Source organism: Nyctereutes procyonoides, unplaced genomic scaffold, assembly GCF_905146905.1.
Source record: "Nyctereutes procyonoides isolate TBG_1078 unplaced genomic scaffold, NYPRO_anot_genome, whole genome shotgun sequence".
NCBI lineage: Eukaryota > Metazoa > Chordata > Mammalia > Carnivora > Canidae > Nyctereutes > Nyctereutes procyonoides.
Window position 1 is genome coordinate 3,840,681 of NW_026575042.1, and position 16,182 is coordinate 3,856,862.

Here is a 16,182-nt window from a genome sequence, read left to right on the forward strand (position 1 = left end):
TTTTCTATAGATGTGGTAAGGATTAACTGAGATAATGCTTATAAAAGTGCCCAACACAGAGCCTGGAATATAAATGATGTTAATTATGATTATTACTTTGTTGCCATTATTAAAGTTTTAATATTCATAATATTACTGGAGAAAATCAATATTTATTTGTTACAACAGAACTTCTTTCTCCTGGGGAAGGTGATAAATAAGGTTACTGTGATTCCCTCCCCCCTTCTGTCCATTTAGCATCTGGTGTAGGGGAGAATCTGGTGACATTTGGATGTAAGGTGGTCATTCTGACACTATCAGATCACTCTGATGTCAAAGTTATAACAGGATGAGGCAAATCAAGTGGGCACATGTGTAAAGTCCACCAAGAAATTACAGTTCAGGTTCCCTGATGGTGGACAGTTTGGTACCCTCCTGTATACCCCTAAATAACCTGGATTACATATTGTTCCACCCCAATCCATCTAGCAAAAGCCAGCAATAACACAATCCCACTGCCACCTCCATCACTACCTATCCACCTGCTGGCAAACCTTTCCCTTCCTGCAGGAAGACTTCCTGGTCAGTCCTGCCAAGCTCTGAGCTACAAAGCAAAAGCATGGTGCACTCACTGAAGTCTCGGGCAGTTCAAAGCCAGGGCTGTGAGAGAGGCGTCTGTGAGGTTACTGCAGCCAGAAAGGCAGAGGGCCTGAAGCCGATGGCAGCCCCTGCATATCTGCACCACACCTTCATCTGTAATGCGCTAGGGAAAGCCAAAATAGGAAAGAACATCAGAAGGCACCAAAAATACTGAAATGAGAGCAGCAGAAAAATGGAATCTACTGCTGATCTGTAAAGTTGCCAAATACTAGCTTTTTATCCTAACAGTTTAAATAAAACAAAATGAAGTACAGAGCTGACATGTATTTGTTACCTCTGTACAGCTTTAAAATATTCTAGCATTACCAATAGAGAATGACATTTTTAAAAAAGATTTCTTTATTTTAGAGAGAGTGTGTGTGTGCGCAAGCAGGGGGACAGGCAAAGGGAAGGGTGAAAGAGAATCTTCAAGCAGACTCTCTACTGAATGTGGAGCTGAACATGGGATTCAATCTCAAGAGCCCAAGATCATGACCTAAACTGAAATCAAGAGTCAGATGCTCAATCAACTGAGCAACCCAGGTGCCTCCCAAGAATGAAATTTATTCCCCTCTCCAGCATTCATTTGATTTTTTTTTTCAGGAAGAATTCATAAACTTATGTTAAAGACCAGATTAAATAAAGAGCTCATAAGATTTGCCTAGTTAAAAAAAAAAAAGTTAAGAAACAAAACAAAACAAACAAAAAAAGATTTGCCTAGTTAAGTAATATAATAATTTTTGGTTGAATTTCTACAGATTAATGTTTTAAATATCTACCATATAAACCACATATGTATATATTTATAAATATTTCCTCAAATGTTTTAGAAAATAGCATATGAAATAAATCACTAAATTATTGATAAATAACTTGCATATTTATTTTTTTTTAAGATTTATTTATCCATTTTTAAGACAGAGAGAGTGTGAGGAAGGAGGGTTAGAGGGGGAGAATCTTAAAGCAGACCTGCAGAAGGCCCAATCTTACAACCTGTGAGATCACGACCCATGACATCACAACCTGAGCCAAAACAAGGAGTTGGATGCTTAACTGACTGAGCTGCCCAGACATCCCTGGCTTGCACACTTATATTCTACTTTAAGCCATCTGCCAGTTCCCTCCTACATGTAATGCAAGATCCTAATATTGCACAGTGCCCATAAAGTCATTATTTGTCCAGAAGACAGTTTCTGTTCTATCTCCCACCATCAAGGATTCTAAAGACTTAAATGATTCATTTACTGAATACCAACTGCAAGGAATTTCTTTTATATTTCTCAAAATTTATGCTCCCCTTGAGAAACCCAGGAGAATGTAGTAAGCGCTCTTCAAGAATCAACACTGACAATGGCCGTGAGGATGGAACAAGTGTTTTTCACATGCTAATGCCAAAATGAAAATTGCATCTTGCTCTTGCTTTATTTTTCAAAGCATTTTCACATCTATCATTTCATTTTATCCACTGAGATATGAGAGGTGTCATTATCCCCAGTTTATAAGTTAAAAAAAAAAAGACATTAAGAACTTACCATGAATTTGTTCAGGTTACTGACTAGTTCACAGCATTCCTGATATCTTAAAATAAATCGCAATGTCAATCTATATTATTTTTAGAGGAAAATGTTAGTGGCTTTGTATTGGCCATTTTGTTTAGACTGTTATTCTTTCATCTTGTGGCAAACTAACATATCATATGAGGACACAGAATAAGAAAAAAAAGGGTGTGGCGACCATCCCACCTGCCTGGGTACTTCAAAGTGGGCCTACAGCAGACTCAGGGAGCTTGGGACAGGAGGATGCTCCCAGATAAAGCACGTTACTTACTGAGCAGGACTGTAAGTTGAGGCTCACAAGTTCATGGCAGTAATTCTGAATGTGTTTCAGAGCTTCATCTTCTAACTGAGTGGACAGAGAGGGATGGAACCAGGTGAGGGAATAGTGAAGAACCAAAAAAAAAGGCAACAGCAAGTTCTCTAATGAAGTGCCCACACCTCCTGTTAGATAAACACACCTCAATAGACCCCTCGGTACCTGTGTGCAGCCCCTTAGGAGTAGAGCTTTTAGGCCTCGACAACCTCGCACCAGTGCCTCAATGCCATCCTTTGTGATTTGGTCACACCAAGAGAGATTCAGGTACTCCAGGTTTCGGCAGCCCTCACTGAAAAAATAAGAAACAAGACCATACATGTGCAATCTATCCTACAGGTAGTGTATTACCAAGTTTGAGTTTGGTAAATCAAAAAAAAATTAAGGGGAGAGAAAAACCTCTGTGACCTGAGTCACCTATTTCTTATTCCAATGGGATCATTAGAAAGGTTTTTAGACACACCAGGATACTCATAGGTTTAAGAGTTTCATCTGACAACAGGTACTCTTACCTGATCCCCTTTAAGGAGCTGTTTGTAATGGACACACAGGAGGTCAGATCTAGATGTTTCAGCTTGGAACAGAATCTGCTAAGGCTATAACACGTGCTGGAAAAGAGCAGACACACTAAAGGTATTTTCAACCATGTTTCTCTCCCCTCACTCTTCCTGTGGCCAATTAGTTACCAAACTAATTCTCATTCCTTACCTGTCAGTGATTTTGGTGCACCCATTGAGGTTTAAATGTTCAATGTTTCGGCAGTTCTGTGCAAAGGTCCTAAAAAGAAAAAACGTTTAAAAACTCGCAGTCAGCCGCTAGAGGGCATGTGTCACCATTCACATTGAGAACAGAGCTCAAACTTTTAAATTTTATTTTACTTTGGAAAGAAGACTTAACATGAGATTCACTCCCAACAAATTTAAATGTACAATATGTTATTGTTGACTAAGGTACTGGTGCTCCTCAAATTTTAATGTGACATGAAACAGCTGGGGTTTTTGTCACAGTGCAGATTCTAATGGTATACCCTGACAAACTGATGGTCTCATTTCTAAGAAATTCCCAAGTGATGCCAGTGCTGCTCCTTTGGGAACTATACTTTGAGAAGCAAAGCCCAAGACTGACTACATATCAGTCATAATTCTCCTTCAACCCACACCTTGGTGAACATCTGAGAATGGAGGCATGGCTCCTTGTTCTTTCTTCTCTATAGAAAAATCAGTTGGAAGCAAAGGGATTGAATCTTTTTTATACTGTGCCAAGCTGTCATTTGGTTATTCAAGAGTCTTCCTGAAGAAATTATCTTTGGCCATTGACAGGATCAGTAGTTGATTGGTATGAAGAATCATCCACTTACTGGTGAGGATACTGAGTCATGAAAAGCAACTTCCTCAATGATTTGTGGGTGGTAGAAAGGTCAAAAGTGGAAAATTAAATATCTCTTATTCACTACTTATTCCTTAACATATTCAATAAGGACTGGCAAGTCATCCACATTTTCCTGAAATACTGTTTCAATGTATTTATAGTGTTGAGTCCTCTGATTCTTCCATGCAGTACCCAAATGTCTCCAAAACCTGGCTTCAAACCAGATGTCACTCTTATCTGCTCCTTGAGCTCTGGTTTGGTGCTATGGAACTAACCTGGAGCCTTGTGGAATCCCTGAGTTGAAGATATGGAGCCAAAATCTGACCAAGGTGATTAGAATTATCAGAGAAGAGTATTGGGGCACAGAGAAATTCAGAGGGTTCCCCTCAAGAATTCAGTAGAGTACTAATCAGAGTATGCATCCTGGGTAACTATCCAAAGCCAGGGAAAGAATCATCAAAAAGCACAGAAGGAACAACAGCCAGAGCTCACCCAGAGCCAAAAGTGTCAATTCCCATAAGCCAATAGTGAAAAATGTCTTAATTTGTGGGGCACTGGGTAGAGCACTGAAAAGTATACAGGTGTACAATTAGTCCTCAACTAAACATGCCTTTGGTCCAACTTAACAACTTAAAAAAAGAAAAAAGATCTTAAAGGAAGTATGTCCAAATAACAATGTCCAGAATAAAATTCAAGAATATTTATAGGAATACAAAAATATTCTACACTCAAAATAAAATTCACAATGTCTGGCACTGAGCAAAAAAACTGGCATGCATTCAAAGAAGGAAAATACATCCTTCTTTTTCTTTTTTCTCCTTCTTGATTGCCTAAGAAAAATCAAAGTTGACCCAAAACTGATACATATATTAGAAATAGTAGACAAAGATATTATATGTTATTATAACTATGTTCTATAGAATATAGTTCTATGGAGCTACATAAAGATTAAACATTATGTTTACTAAATGTGTTATGTAGAGGCATCAGGGCTATTTTTAGAGACCCAAATTAAACTTTCAGAAAATGGCTAAAATAAATATTTTCTGGATGGGAGTCATAGAAGATTAGACATTATGGTAGAAAAGACTGGAGAATTTGAAGACATGGCAATAGAAACTATCCAAAACGAAACATGGAAAGAAAATGAAGGGGAAAAAAAAAAGAACAGAACATGAGCTGTGGGATAGCTTCAAGTAATCAAATATACAAGTGGGAGTTCTCAAGGAACAGGAGATTGGGCAGGGGTGGGGTAGGATATCTGAAGAAGTAATGGCCAAAATTTTTCCAAAGTTTATGAAAGCTATAAACCTATAAATCCAATAAACTTGTGTTTATCCAAGGGATAGAAGGCAGGTTTAACATTCAAAAATCAACCAGTGTAATTCAGCATGCTATCTAAATTAAAAACAACAACAACAACATACAATCATCCAAAAGAAAAGATGCAGGAAAAGCATTGACAAGGACTCCTGGGTGGCTCAGCAGTTGAGCTTCCACCTTTGGCTCAGGGCATGATCCTGGGTCCAGGAATCAAGTCCTGCATCAGGCTCCCTGAAGGAACCTGTTTCTTCTTCTTTCTATGTCTCTGCCTTTCTGTCTCTCATGAATAAATAAATAAGATCTTTAAAAAAAAAAAGCCTTTGACAATATCTAACATATCTAACACTCATTCTCAATTAAAAAAACAAACAACCCTCCACAAACTAGAAATACAAGAAAATTTCCCCAATTTGATGCTTATCAACAACAACAAAAATCTATAGCTAACATCATATTTGGATGCTTTCCCCTTAAGCCTAAGAACTGGCTAGGATGTCTATTCACCATTTCTATTTAACCATTTCTATTCAACACTGTAGTAGAGATTCTAGTCAGTGCAATAAGTTAAGAATAAGAAAAGGCACTAATTGAAAAGAAAGAAGAAAAGCTATTTTTACTTATAGGTGACATGATTATGCTGAAAATCCAAAGTAATAAAAAAAAGCTACTAAAACCAAGACTATCAAGGTTGGAGAATAAAAGATCAATGTACAAAAATCAATAGTATTTGTTTACTAACAATGAACAATCAAAAATTGAAATAAAAAATATCACTTATAATAACATTTCATAACATTTAGGGATAAATATGACAAAAGAGGTGCACAATTATACTACTGATAACTGTAAAATATACTGAGAGAAATTTTAACACATCGAAATATATGGAGAGATATACTATGTTCATGAGTTGGAAGACTTGATATTGTTGTCAATTCTCCCTAAATTGATCTATGGATTCAATATCATCCTAAATCAAGATCCTAGCAAGATTTTTGTAGAAACTGACAAGCTGATTCTATAATTTATCTGAAAATGCCTGGGGTGCCTGGGTGGCTCAACTGGTTAAAGCTTCTGCCTTCAGCTCAGGTCACAATCCCAGGACTCTGAGATGGAGCCCTGCATGAGGGTTCCCTGCTCAGCGGGAAGCCTGCTTCTCCCTCTCCCTCTGCTGCTCCCCCTGCTGTGCTCTCTTGCTCTGTTAAATAAATAAATAAAATCTTTTAAAAAATTTTTAAAAAAGAAATGCAATGGATCTAGAATAGCCATAACAACTTTGGAAAGAAGAATGAAGTTGGAGGACTTATACTAGTTGATTTCAAAATTTATAAAGCTGCACTTAATCAAGACAATGTGGTTAGGTATAAAGACAGACAAATAGAGCAATGAAAAATATAGAGAGTACAAAAACAGTTCCACAATTATTTGGACAACTGATTTTCATCAAAGATGCAAAAGCAATTCAGTGGAGAAACAGTGCTTATTTCAACATACAGTGCTAGAACAATCATACATCATATGCAAAAAAATGAATTTCAATCTATACCTCATACCATATATAAAAATCAACTCAAAATGGATCATAAATATAAACTACAAAACTTCTAGAAACACAGGAGAAAATCATTATGACTCTATGTTAGTCAAAGATCTCACACATCACCAAAAGCATGATCTCACACATCACCAAAAGCACTTCATTAAAATGAAAAACTTCTCTTCAAAAGACAGTTAAGAGAATAAAAGGATGAGCCACAGACTGCAAGAAAACATTTACAAAACATAAGTCTGATCAAGGACCTGTATGCAGAATCTCACTCTCAAAATTCAATGGTAAGATAAAAACCAATCTAATAAATAAAACAGGCAACTCCCCCACAATTGAACAGACATTTCAGCAAAGAAAATATGTGGATAGCAAAAGTACATAAAAAGATACTCAACAGCATTAATCATTAGAAACACAAATTAAAACCCCAATGAGATACTCCTACACGTATCTATTAGAAAAGCTAAAATAAAAAAGACTGACCTACCAAGTGTTGACAAGGATGTGGAAGAACTAGAAGTACCATAAAATTCTGGTGGGAATATATAGTGATATAATCCTTTTGGGTAAAAGCTTGAAAAATTAAAAAAATTAAACACACACCTAACCATTCCACTCCTAGGTATTTGCCCAAGAGAAATGAAAACGTATGACATGCAAAATCTTGTACACAAATGTTCATAGCACTTTTATATTTAGTGGCTGCAAACTGGCAAGAATCCAAAGGAGAAATGAATAATTTTGTAGTATAACCATAAAATGGATTCAGCAATAAAAAAGAATGAACTAGGGGACGCCTCAGTAGCTCAGTGGTTGAGCGTCCGTCTGCCTTTGGTTCAGGTCATGGTCCCGGGGTCCCGAGATCGAGTCCCACATCGGGCTCTGGCATGGAACCTGCTTCTCGCTCTGCCTCTCTTTCTATCTCTCATGCATAAATAAAATCTTAAGAAAAAAAAAGAATGAACTATTGATACACAACAACAACATGGATGGATCTCAAAATAATTATACAAGTGAAGAGGCCAGGCAAAAAGGAGTACAGTGTGTGTGTGTGTGTGTGTGTGTGCATAATTATATATAGGTTTTTAAAAATTTAAACTAACCAATAATGACAGAACGAGATCAATGGTTGCCTAGCAATGGGGCAGGAACAGGGTAGGAAGAAGGGATTATAAAGGAACATGAGGAAGCTTTTACAGGTCTAAGTTCATTATCTTGATTATCAGATTGTACACTTTAAATGCATAGTTTATTGTATCTCAATTAGCTCTCAATAAAGCTGTTAACAATCCATAGGACTTCATATATAATGATACAGCAAGAGTTACGAAGAATATACATGTAAGATCCATTAGTACTGGGATTTTTTTTTTTTTAAGATTTTATTTCTTGGGGATCCCTGGGTGGCGCAGCAGTTTAGCGCCTGCCTTTGGCCCAGGGCGCGATCCTGGAGACCCGGGATCGAATCCCACGTCGGGCTCCCGGTGCATGGAGCCTGCTTCTCCCTCTGCCTATGTCTCTGCCTCTCTCTCTCTCTGTGTGACTATCATAAATAAATAAATAATTAAAAAAAAGATTTTATTTCTTTATTCATGAGAGACACACAAAGAGAGGCAGAGACATAGGCGGAGGGAGAAGTAGGCTCCCTACAGAGAACCTGATGGGGAACTCGATCTCAGGGCCCTGGGATCACGACCTGAGCCAAAGGCAGCCGCTCAACCACTGCACCACCCAGGTGCCCCTAGTACTGGGATTTTAATCTATTTTGATTACTACTGTATCTCCATTCCCTAGATCAGTACCTGGTGTAGTAGGGCTCAATAAATATTTGCAAATGAATAGCCTCCCTCTAACCAAAACAACAATATACAAGTGGGGCAGAGTAGAGGCTGGCTTTAGGTGATTACAATAAACAACTGGAAGGATAACAAAATTCCTTCTGAGTCATATACTAGAATTATGCTTATCATTATTTCTCACAGTAATCTGATCTCACATTTTAAAAATGTATAAGATAATGAGGCACCTGGGTGGCTCAGTCGTTTAGTGTATGTCTTCTGATTTTGGCTCAGGTCATGATCTCAGGGTTCTGAGACTGAGCCCCACATCAGACTCCACAGGGCTGAGGGTGGAGTCTGCTGAAGATTCTTTCTCTCCCTCCTCCCCGCTCCTCCCCTGCTTTCTCACATGCATGCATTCTCTAAAAAAAGTATGTAAGATATTAACATAGATTTCTACAATAAAAATTACAGTAAACCACTAACATTCTTAGCCTCAGGATAGTTTTGCTAGTACATATGGCTTTATTCTAATTGCCAAGATAAGAATATATTTCTTTGATATTCCTCATTGACAATCCATATCTTCACATTTATTTTAGTTTTTTAGTTTTTAATGGAATCACTATTTTTTTAATGGAACCACTATTAAACTTATGTTCTCTTTTATAAGTTATCTTAGGATCATTTAAGCTTTTTTATTAAAATAGAATCAATCTATTTCATCAGTTTACAAAGCTTTTGAAGTAGCATAAAATTTAGTCTGATGATCTGAATTTCTTGATTAAAAAAAAAAACTTTGTTCCATAACATTTATAAGGAGTGTTTTGATCCTTAAAATATGTTATGAATCAATTTTCTTGGCAATGGTATAGCAGATGTTTCAATTACAAATTCCACTATCTGTAATCACTATGTATTGCACATTTCTACTGGCAGTTGCAATTGATATACACAGTGGTGATGCTTAGGTCTGCAAGAGACAAAGTCTGTCCCAGGGTTCTAGGAGGGCACTGTGTGTTCTAATTTAGACAACCTCAAGAAATAGTAGAGGCCACAAGGATGAGAATATAAATGTTTTAATTATGTCTTGTCTCTAGAAAAGCATATATCCTTAGCAGTGTATTGATAACATTTCCAATAAATAATGGCTATCCAGTAAGAGGTGGGCAAGCATTTGTTTGGATAGGATACAAGTGGATAATTTCATACCAGTATGAGTAAGCAAAATTCCAGGTGTGCTAAGGAAGTTTTTGGAAGAATTATTTTGTTAAGTCATATAATATATAAAAAGACAGTCACTCTTATGAGAATGAAACTAGGAAGATCAGAAAGTGGAGAAGGAAACAGAGGAGTAAACCATTATTATGCACCAGGCACTTCATATGTGTTGTTTCATGCAGGAACTATAGCTGCCTTCACTTTGTAGAAGAGAGCTGACACTTGGGAGAGGTGAAATAATTTGTCCTAAAGTTGTATCCCTAACCCAGGCCTACTGACTCCCAAGTCATGGTTCTGTCACTTCTCTATGTAAATTACAATAGAGAGAATTTAACAGAAGAAAAGCACGTAATATCTTGGTTTATTTTTGCTGATGACAAGTCAGCTACAAAGCTGCTATGACAAAGTGAGTCACTGTGGATTCAACTTACTTCAAGGAGGAATCTCCAACACCAATGCAGCCTCGCAAGCTGAGCTTCCTCAGGAATCCACCACATCGCTTTGAGATATTTTCCACCACTCGACCCTTAAATAAAAAAAGTTAGGAAAAATCTTATTTTCCATGCTGCTTATCTAACAGCATACTAACCTGAAATTTAGAAACTGAATATATTTTTCCAGGTTAAAAGAAGCTATTTTGGAACATTCTTCCAATATCCCACTCTGTTCCTAGTATATAAAAGAGCTGCAAGCACCGAAAAATGTTTTTTTTTTAATTTTTTTTTTTTTTTATGATAGTAACACACACAGAGAGAGAGAGAGAGAGGCAGAGAGAGAAGCAGGCTCCATGCACTGGGAGCCCGACGTGGGATTCGATCCTGGGTCTCCAGGATCGCGCCCTGGGCCAAAGGCAGGCGCCAAACCGCTGCGCCACCCAGGGATCCCCAAAAAATGTTTTCAATTTAGGCATTAGGTATTAAAAAAACTCTAGTGCACTATAATTTGGAAGTTTCAATCCTGGAGCTAGGCCTCTTCTACCCAGGGTTCAGAGCTACTTCACCAATTACAAGGTTTTCTGAGGTCGGCTGTGGGAACGCTGGTTATTGAGCAGCAATCTAAAATGATATTGCTCAAAAAAAGAAAGAAAGAAAGAAAAGAAAGAAAGAAAGAAAGAAAGAAAGAAAGAAAGAAAGAAAGAAAGAAAAGAAATTCCCTTTTAGCTTAACATTACCACTCTAAAAGTTTGAAAACGTATCATAAACGCTCCTCCTCAACCTCCTTAGAAATCCCCTACTTAAACACATTTGCTTTGAAATAGGAACGTTGGCTGGATACTGGCAAATACATTAAAGGAAAAAAATGAACATTGATTAAGTACTTTCACTTTTTCAGGCACGATTTTTAACACCTTCTGAACATCACTCAAGGACTTTAGCTCTTCTTTTTGTGTGTGTGGTTGTATATTGGATACTTGTATCACATTAGGTCGAATTGTGATCTTGTTATTGTCTTTATTTGGAGATTAAATATGTATGGGTGTTAAATTGACATGAACTTTTGATCATTAATCTTATGTGTCAATTTGACTGGGCCACAGGGTTCACAAACTTTTGAATCTGTGAGAGTATTTCTGGATAAGATTAGCATTTGACTCACTAGAGAGGATAAACTAGATTGCCCTCCCTAGTGTGGGTGGGACTCATCCAATCAATTAAAGACTTAATAGAGTAAAAGAGGTTGAGTAAGAGGGGACTGCTTGAGCTGAGACACTGGTCTTTTCTGGTCTCTGGACTGGGACCAAAACATCAGCTCTTCTTAGGTCTGGAAACTATTAACTTTTAGATTGGAATTTACCCCATTGGCTGGTTCATAAGTCAGATTAGAGCTACACATCAGCTCTCCTGGGTCTCCAGCTTCCTGAATGCATATCTTGGGACTTCTGGCCTCCACAATCACATGACCCAATTCCTTATAATTAATCTACGTATTTGTATATATACATACCCTATTGTTTCTCTGGAGAATCCTGACTAATACAGACTGGATCCATACCTTCATTTTGCAAATAAAGAAATTAAACGGTTAAATTGCCAAGGTTACACTTAGTAAGTAGTAGAGTTAAGGTTCTAACAGGTTTATTTGATTCAAAAGGCTGCACAACTACTATCTCCACAAGGGAGGAAATATGAAAAAGGGCCATGCTGGTCTTTAAAAAAACACTATTATCCCCACTTTATAAAACAGCAATCTTGGCACTGAACTGTGAGCACTAAAAATACAGTAGGACACATCAAACCACAGGATCACAGGAACAGGGCTCACACGTATCATTACCTGGCTAACATCTTAAGATGAAAATCTAAACTCTGATATTGCTAGCAGCTTTATTTGTGCTTTCTTGAGTATTACTAAGTTAAGACATTTTTGTCATTAGGGAGAAAAAAAGACTATGACTTGGAAGTCCAAGATAAGTACAGAATAAAACAACAAAAAGGTCTCTATAGCAATGTCTACAAATGGAGGACACAACATATTTTTCTCCATTTCAAGTCAGTCACATTTATATAAGCTTTCTATTCTTTCTTTGGAGTAAAAGTTTTTGTACTGAGATTTTAAAAAAATTACATTCAGTATTTTCTGCTCCACTATTTCCAGCTAAGAGGAAAAATGGGCAAACCGTCTCCAAATGCAAAGTTTAAGTCAATTATCCATTTAGATATGTTGTAGATGGGGATTTGGAAATAAAGGGCTTTAGAAAAAAAAATAAGGCCTAAATGGAGGGACTTTTGGAGTTATTTTATTTTTTTATTTTTTTATTTTTTTTTGAGTTATAACTTTTAGATTAACATGTTACTTGGTTATTTCTAATTTTTGGCTGGGTGGGATCTTTAGTAACCACAAAGACACAAAAAAACGTCCAACTTTTAAAGGCCTGGTAAATGCTTAAACATCAGGGAAATAACACCCTGGGAAGAATCATTCTCAAGGAAAGGCAAAATGCACACTTGTCATCTGGATGCTTTATTCTACCTTTTCTTTGAAACAGTCACATAACCCATTTTATTCAGGGTACCAACTTTCTCTTCTTATTAGATGAATGACCTTGGGTAAGCTATCCAAATTTTTTATGCCTCAGTTTCTTCAATACGGTGTTTTTGAGAAGATTAATTGATTATATGTAAGTTGCCTAAACAGTGCTAGGCACATAGTAAATACTGTTAGTAAATTAATCCTGAACCTTGGTATATTCTCTCTTCTCTCAACATATCCATAAATCATCATTTTCATCCTGAAGAAATAATTTGAGATGCTCAAATTATTCCATAGGTGAATATCCAATGGGTCCTATTTAGAGAATATAGGGGTTCCAACACTTGGTTCATAATCCAATCTGGATTCAAGTAGTCAGCCCAAAAGGGCAACTAACTAGTCTTAGACTAGACTAGACTAACATGGTGCCAGCTATTTTAAGTTCTCACATGTAATTCTTTACACAACTGGTGACTTGTACACTAGTGTCTCCTTTAGTGGAAGTGCTCTTAAGTATTTCTACACTATCCGCTGTCAGCTGAGATTCCATACAAGGTTGTGCTGTTTACTTGAACTAGTATTCTTTAAAATCTGAATTGGAAAGTTTCCGATATGCCTTCCAAAAAGTTGTACAGTTTGGAAAAATCATGAAAGAAAACTGAGGGGACAGTAAGAACCACAAAAAATAAAAGATAATTTGCAAAAATTTTAAAAAACAATGACTCTCCTTTGGTGAGCAGAAATGACTACAATTTTTGGAATTTAATGTGCTTGTCAAATCACTAAGTAAACACAATGAGCAAAGCTCCATGAAGAGGAGTCACACATCAGCATGTTTCGGTAGGACCTTGTTGCAATCACTGCTAGTAAGCCTGGATAGAACATCAAAGAACTCCTAATCCAGGGACCACAGTCCAAAACAGGAACTGAGAGTATCTTCCCAGGCTGGGGGTGACCCTTCCAAACTCAGAGCACCACAGCACAGGAGGAGTCCCAGAGTGAAAACTTGTGCTCAACTCCACTGCTGCAGCTGCTCTGCTCCACTGCCGTGAGACGGATCAGAGACTCTCCAGCTAGTAACCCATAGAAGGACGGAAGGGCCTCCACAATGGACCCTTAGTTCTCCTAGGTAACACCAGGTGAAGTAACTTGCAGGGAACTGTTCGGGCTCATCTCAATGTTAAGCATGATGATTTCTTGATCCATTAAAAAAAGACACAAAACATACATTTCAGCAAAAACACATGATGAAAATGCTATGTGAGAAACTGAATTAAAATACAGCTCCATGACTGTAACTGAGTTGGCTAAATTAGAAATGAGTAAGGTTTTCCTAATATTGGGTTGATAAACTTCAGAACCTCCACACCCCTAAAACAGTATCTAGATAATTATTAAGTGCAATGAAGATTTACTTCCTTCTTTCTTTTTGGTTATAAATTGGTATTTAATCTACAAGTTGTCTTAAAATAAACTTTTCTCACTTGGTCAGGCCTACCACTCTTACATGGAGATATTCACATATTCCCAGATAAATACATGAGAATCCTGGAATTATAAAAGGCTTTAAGGATTATTTTGCTTCTTTATTTTATAGATAATAAAACTGAAGCACTGAGAGATTATATGGCTTAGGTGGTTGAGCTGGAGTGATATCTCAAATCTTCAGCTTCACTCCTGGACCACGCTTCTGCCATTTCTCTATTCTTTTTTTTTTTTTAATTGAAATAAGTTTATTTGCAGAAGAAGAACATCTGAACATCAGGTACAGTCTGATCCACAATGATCCAACAACAGTCGGGACTCATTCTGGGAGTGCTCTTGGGCAGTTTGGAGGAGGAAGTCCATGTGGAGCAACAGCTGAACAGTTACCAAACTTCATAAAGCCATCCAACCTGAGTATTACACGATACATAATGACCATGACATGGTAATAAAAATACAATAGCAAATACTCACTACTTTGTGAGTTACAATTACAATATAAACAGTTTAGGCCCTCTTTAAAAAAAATGAAAAAAATATATCTATTACAGCTTTATTTCAAGCATTTTCAGTTGGATACAACTTTATATATTTTCACTCACAACAGACAGCAAAAGAATGCCTTCTGAAGTATCTGTTGATAAAATATATTACTTGTTTAAGTGTTTGCACTCTGAAACGCACTTTGCCAGGTAGTTCAGATAAGAGAATGAAATTGTGCAGTGCCAAATCCTGGCTGCTGATCAAGACTTGTATCGTTTTCATATTTGTCTAAAAAAGTTCACGTCGAAGAAAAAAGAAGGGAGAATGTAAAGAGAACCAAAATTATTCTTTTTCAGTGAAGCAGTTTAATTCCAGAGAAAAGGCTTTCCATTTTGGATTCCAAGCGTGTTGTCCCGAAGTTGAAGTTGATCCTTCAGGCCAAGGAGCTGCGTCAGCTGTGGCGGCGGTGTGCACTGAGGAAGCTGGGAGAAGGTGTTAACTGAATGCTACAGAGATGGCCACTGATAACACAGCTTTCTAGAGGCCCCTGGCCATGGGGGCGGGGGTGAAGGGCAGCCAGGAATACTGGTGCAAAGGTAGAGTGTGCTCACTGAACTGCACACATAGAGCTCCTAGGAGGGTTAACAGTTCTTGACATAGGTTCCTGATTGTAGTTTACAATATCCGCCCTCACCACCCTCTGTGACTGTTCTATTTCTGCTTTAACTTGATTCCAAGGATTTCAGCAGCAACCTTCTGAAAACACAGGAAGACAGAGTCTCCTGTCTTTGCTGAGACAAAGTGGCTACTAAAACCATTTTCCTGGCAAAGCCGTAAGTGTTTTTCAAGTTTTACCGTTCGCATATGCTCCAAATCAATTTTATTGCCCACCAACGCAACCAGCGGCTGAGTTTCTGACTCCTCGCTCACTTTCTTCACCACAGAATACCAGTCTTCCAAATTCTCAAAGCTTTGATAATTTGTAATATCATATACCAAGAGAATTCCCTGTGCTCCACAGATACATTTATCCAACATCTTGCCTCCTATTGTCTGTCCTCCTATATCCCAAACTTGAAGAGTAACATTCAAGTTTCCTGGAAGTGTCATCCTTCTCAAAAAGAAATCCAGTCCTATAGTTTGTTTGTACTGTTTCCCAAAAGTTTCTTGAGCAAAGCACGTAGCTAAGGAGGTCTTCCCGGAGGTGCCGTCCCCCAGCACGACCATTTTCAGTTGCCGGTCCTGGCTCTCCTCCTCCGAGTCCAACATGGTGTCCCGGGAACCAGGCCCGCTCCCCCACCCCCACCCCGAGGTAGAGGGAGGAAGGGTGGGGGGGGGTCTCCGGGGGCGGGAGGAGAGGAGGACGGGCGGCAGTGGGGGCAGGACCCCCCGCCCCGGTGTCTCAGCGGCCGCTGGACGTATCTAGGGTGAATCACTCTCCGGGCGCCATCTTGCCCGCCTCCATTTCTCTATTCTTGATGCTGAATTAGAATCTCAGTGGATCTTTCAGATCAATAA

The 16,182-nt window shown here is 38.0% G+C and overlaps 2 protein-coding genes across 4 annotated transcripts in view; both read right to left on the reverse strand.

Moving 5' to 3' along the window:
- The window catches only part of FBXL2 (F-box and leucine rich repeat protein 2), a 113,040-nt gene that overhangs the window by 26,974 nt on the left and 69,884 nt on the right, over positions 1-16,182 (reverse strand). For 2 of the 3 annotated variants that reach the window (XM_055321402.1, XM_055321401.1), the window contains exons 5-10: positions 10,158-10,252; positions 3,196-3,264; positions 3,000-3,095; positions 2,653-2,779; positions 2,446-2,520; positions 612-742 (exon numbers count right to left, since the gene is read on the reverse strand). In XM_055321402.1, the coding sequence (XP_055177377.1) occupies positions 612-742; positions 2,446-2,520; positions 2,653-2,779; positions 3,000-3,095; positions 3,196-3,264; positions 10,158-10,252 (593 nt within the window). Of the gene's footprint in view, positions 1-611; positions 743-2,445; positions 2,521-2,652; positions 2,780-2,999; positions 3,115-3,195; positions 3,265-10,157; positions 10,253-16,182 lie in introns of those variants that run through there. The other variant, XM_055321403.1, reaches the window with a different exon arrangement.
- Positions 14,414-15,971, reverse strand: LOC129507150 (ras-related protein Rab-28-like). Its single transcript, XM_055321404.1, has one exon. It carries the CDS (start codon positions 15,931-15,933, stop codon positions 15,376-15,378), a length of 558 nt encoding a protein of 185 aa, XP_055177379.1. The 5' UTR covers positions 15,934-15,971; the 3' UTR covers positions 14,414-15,375.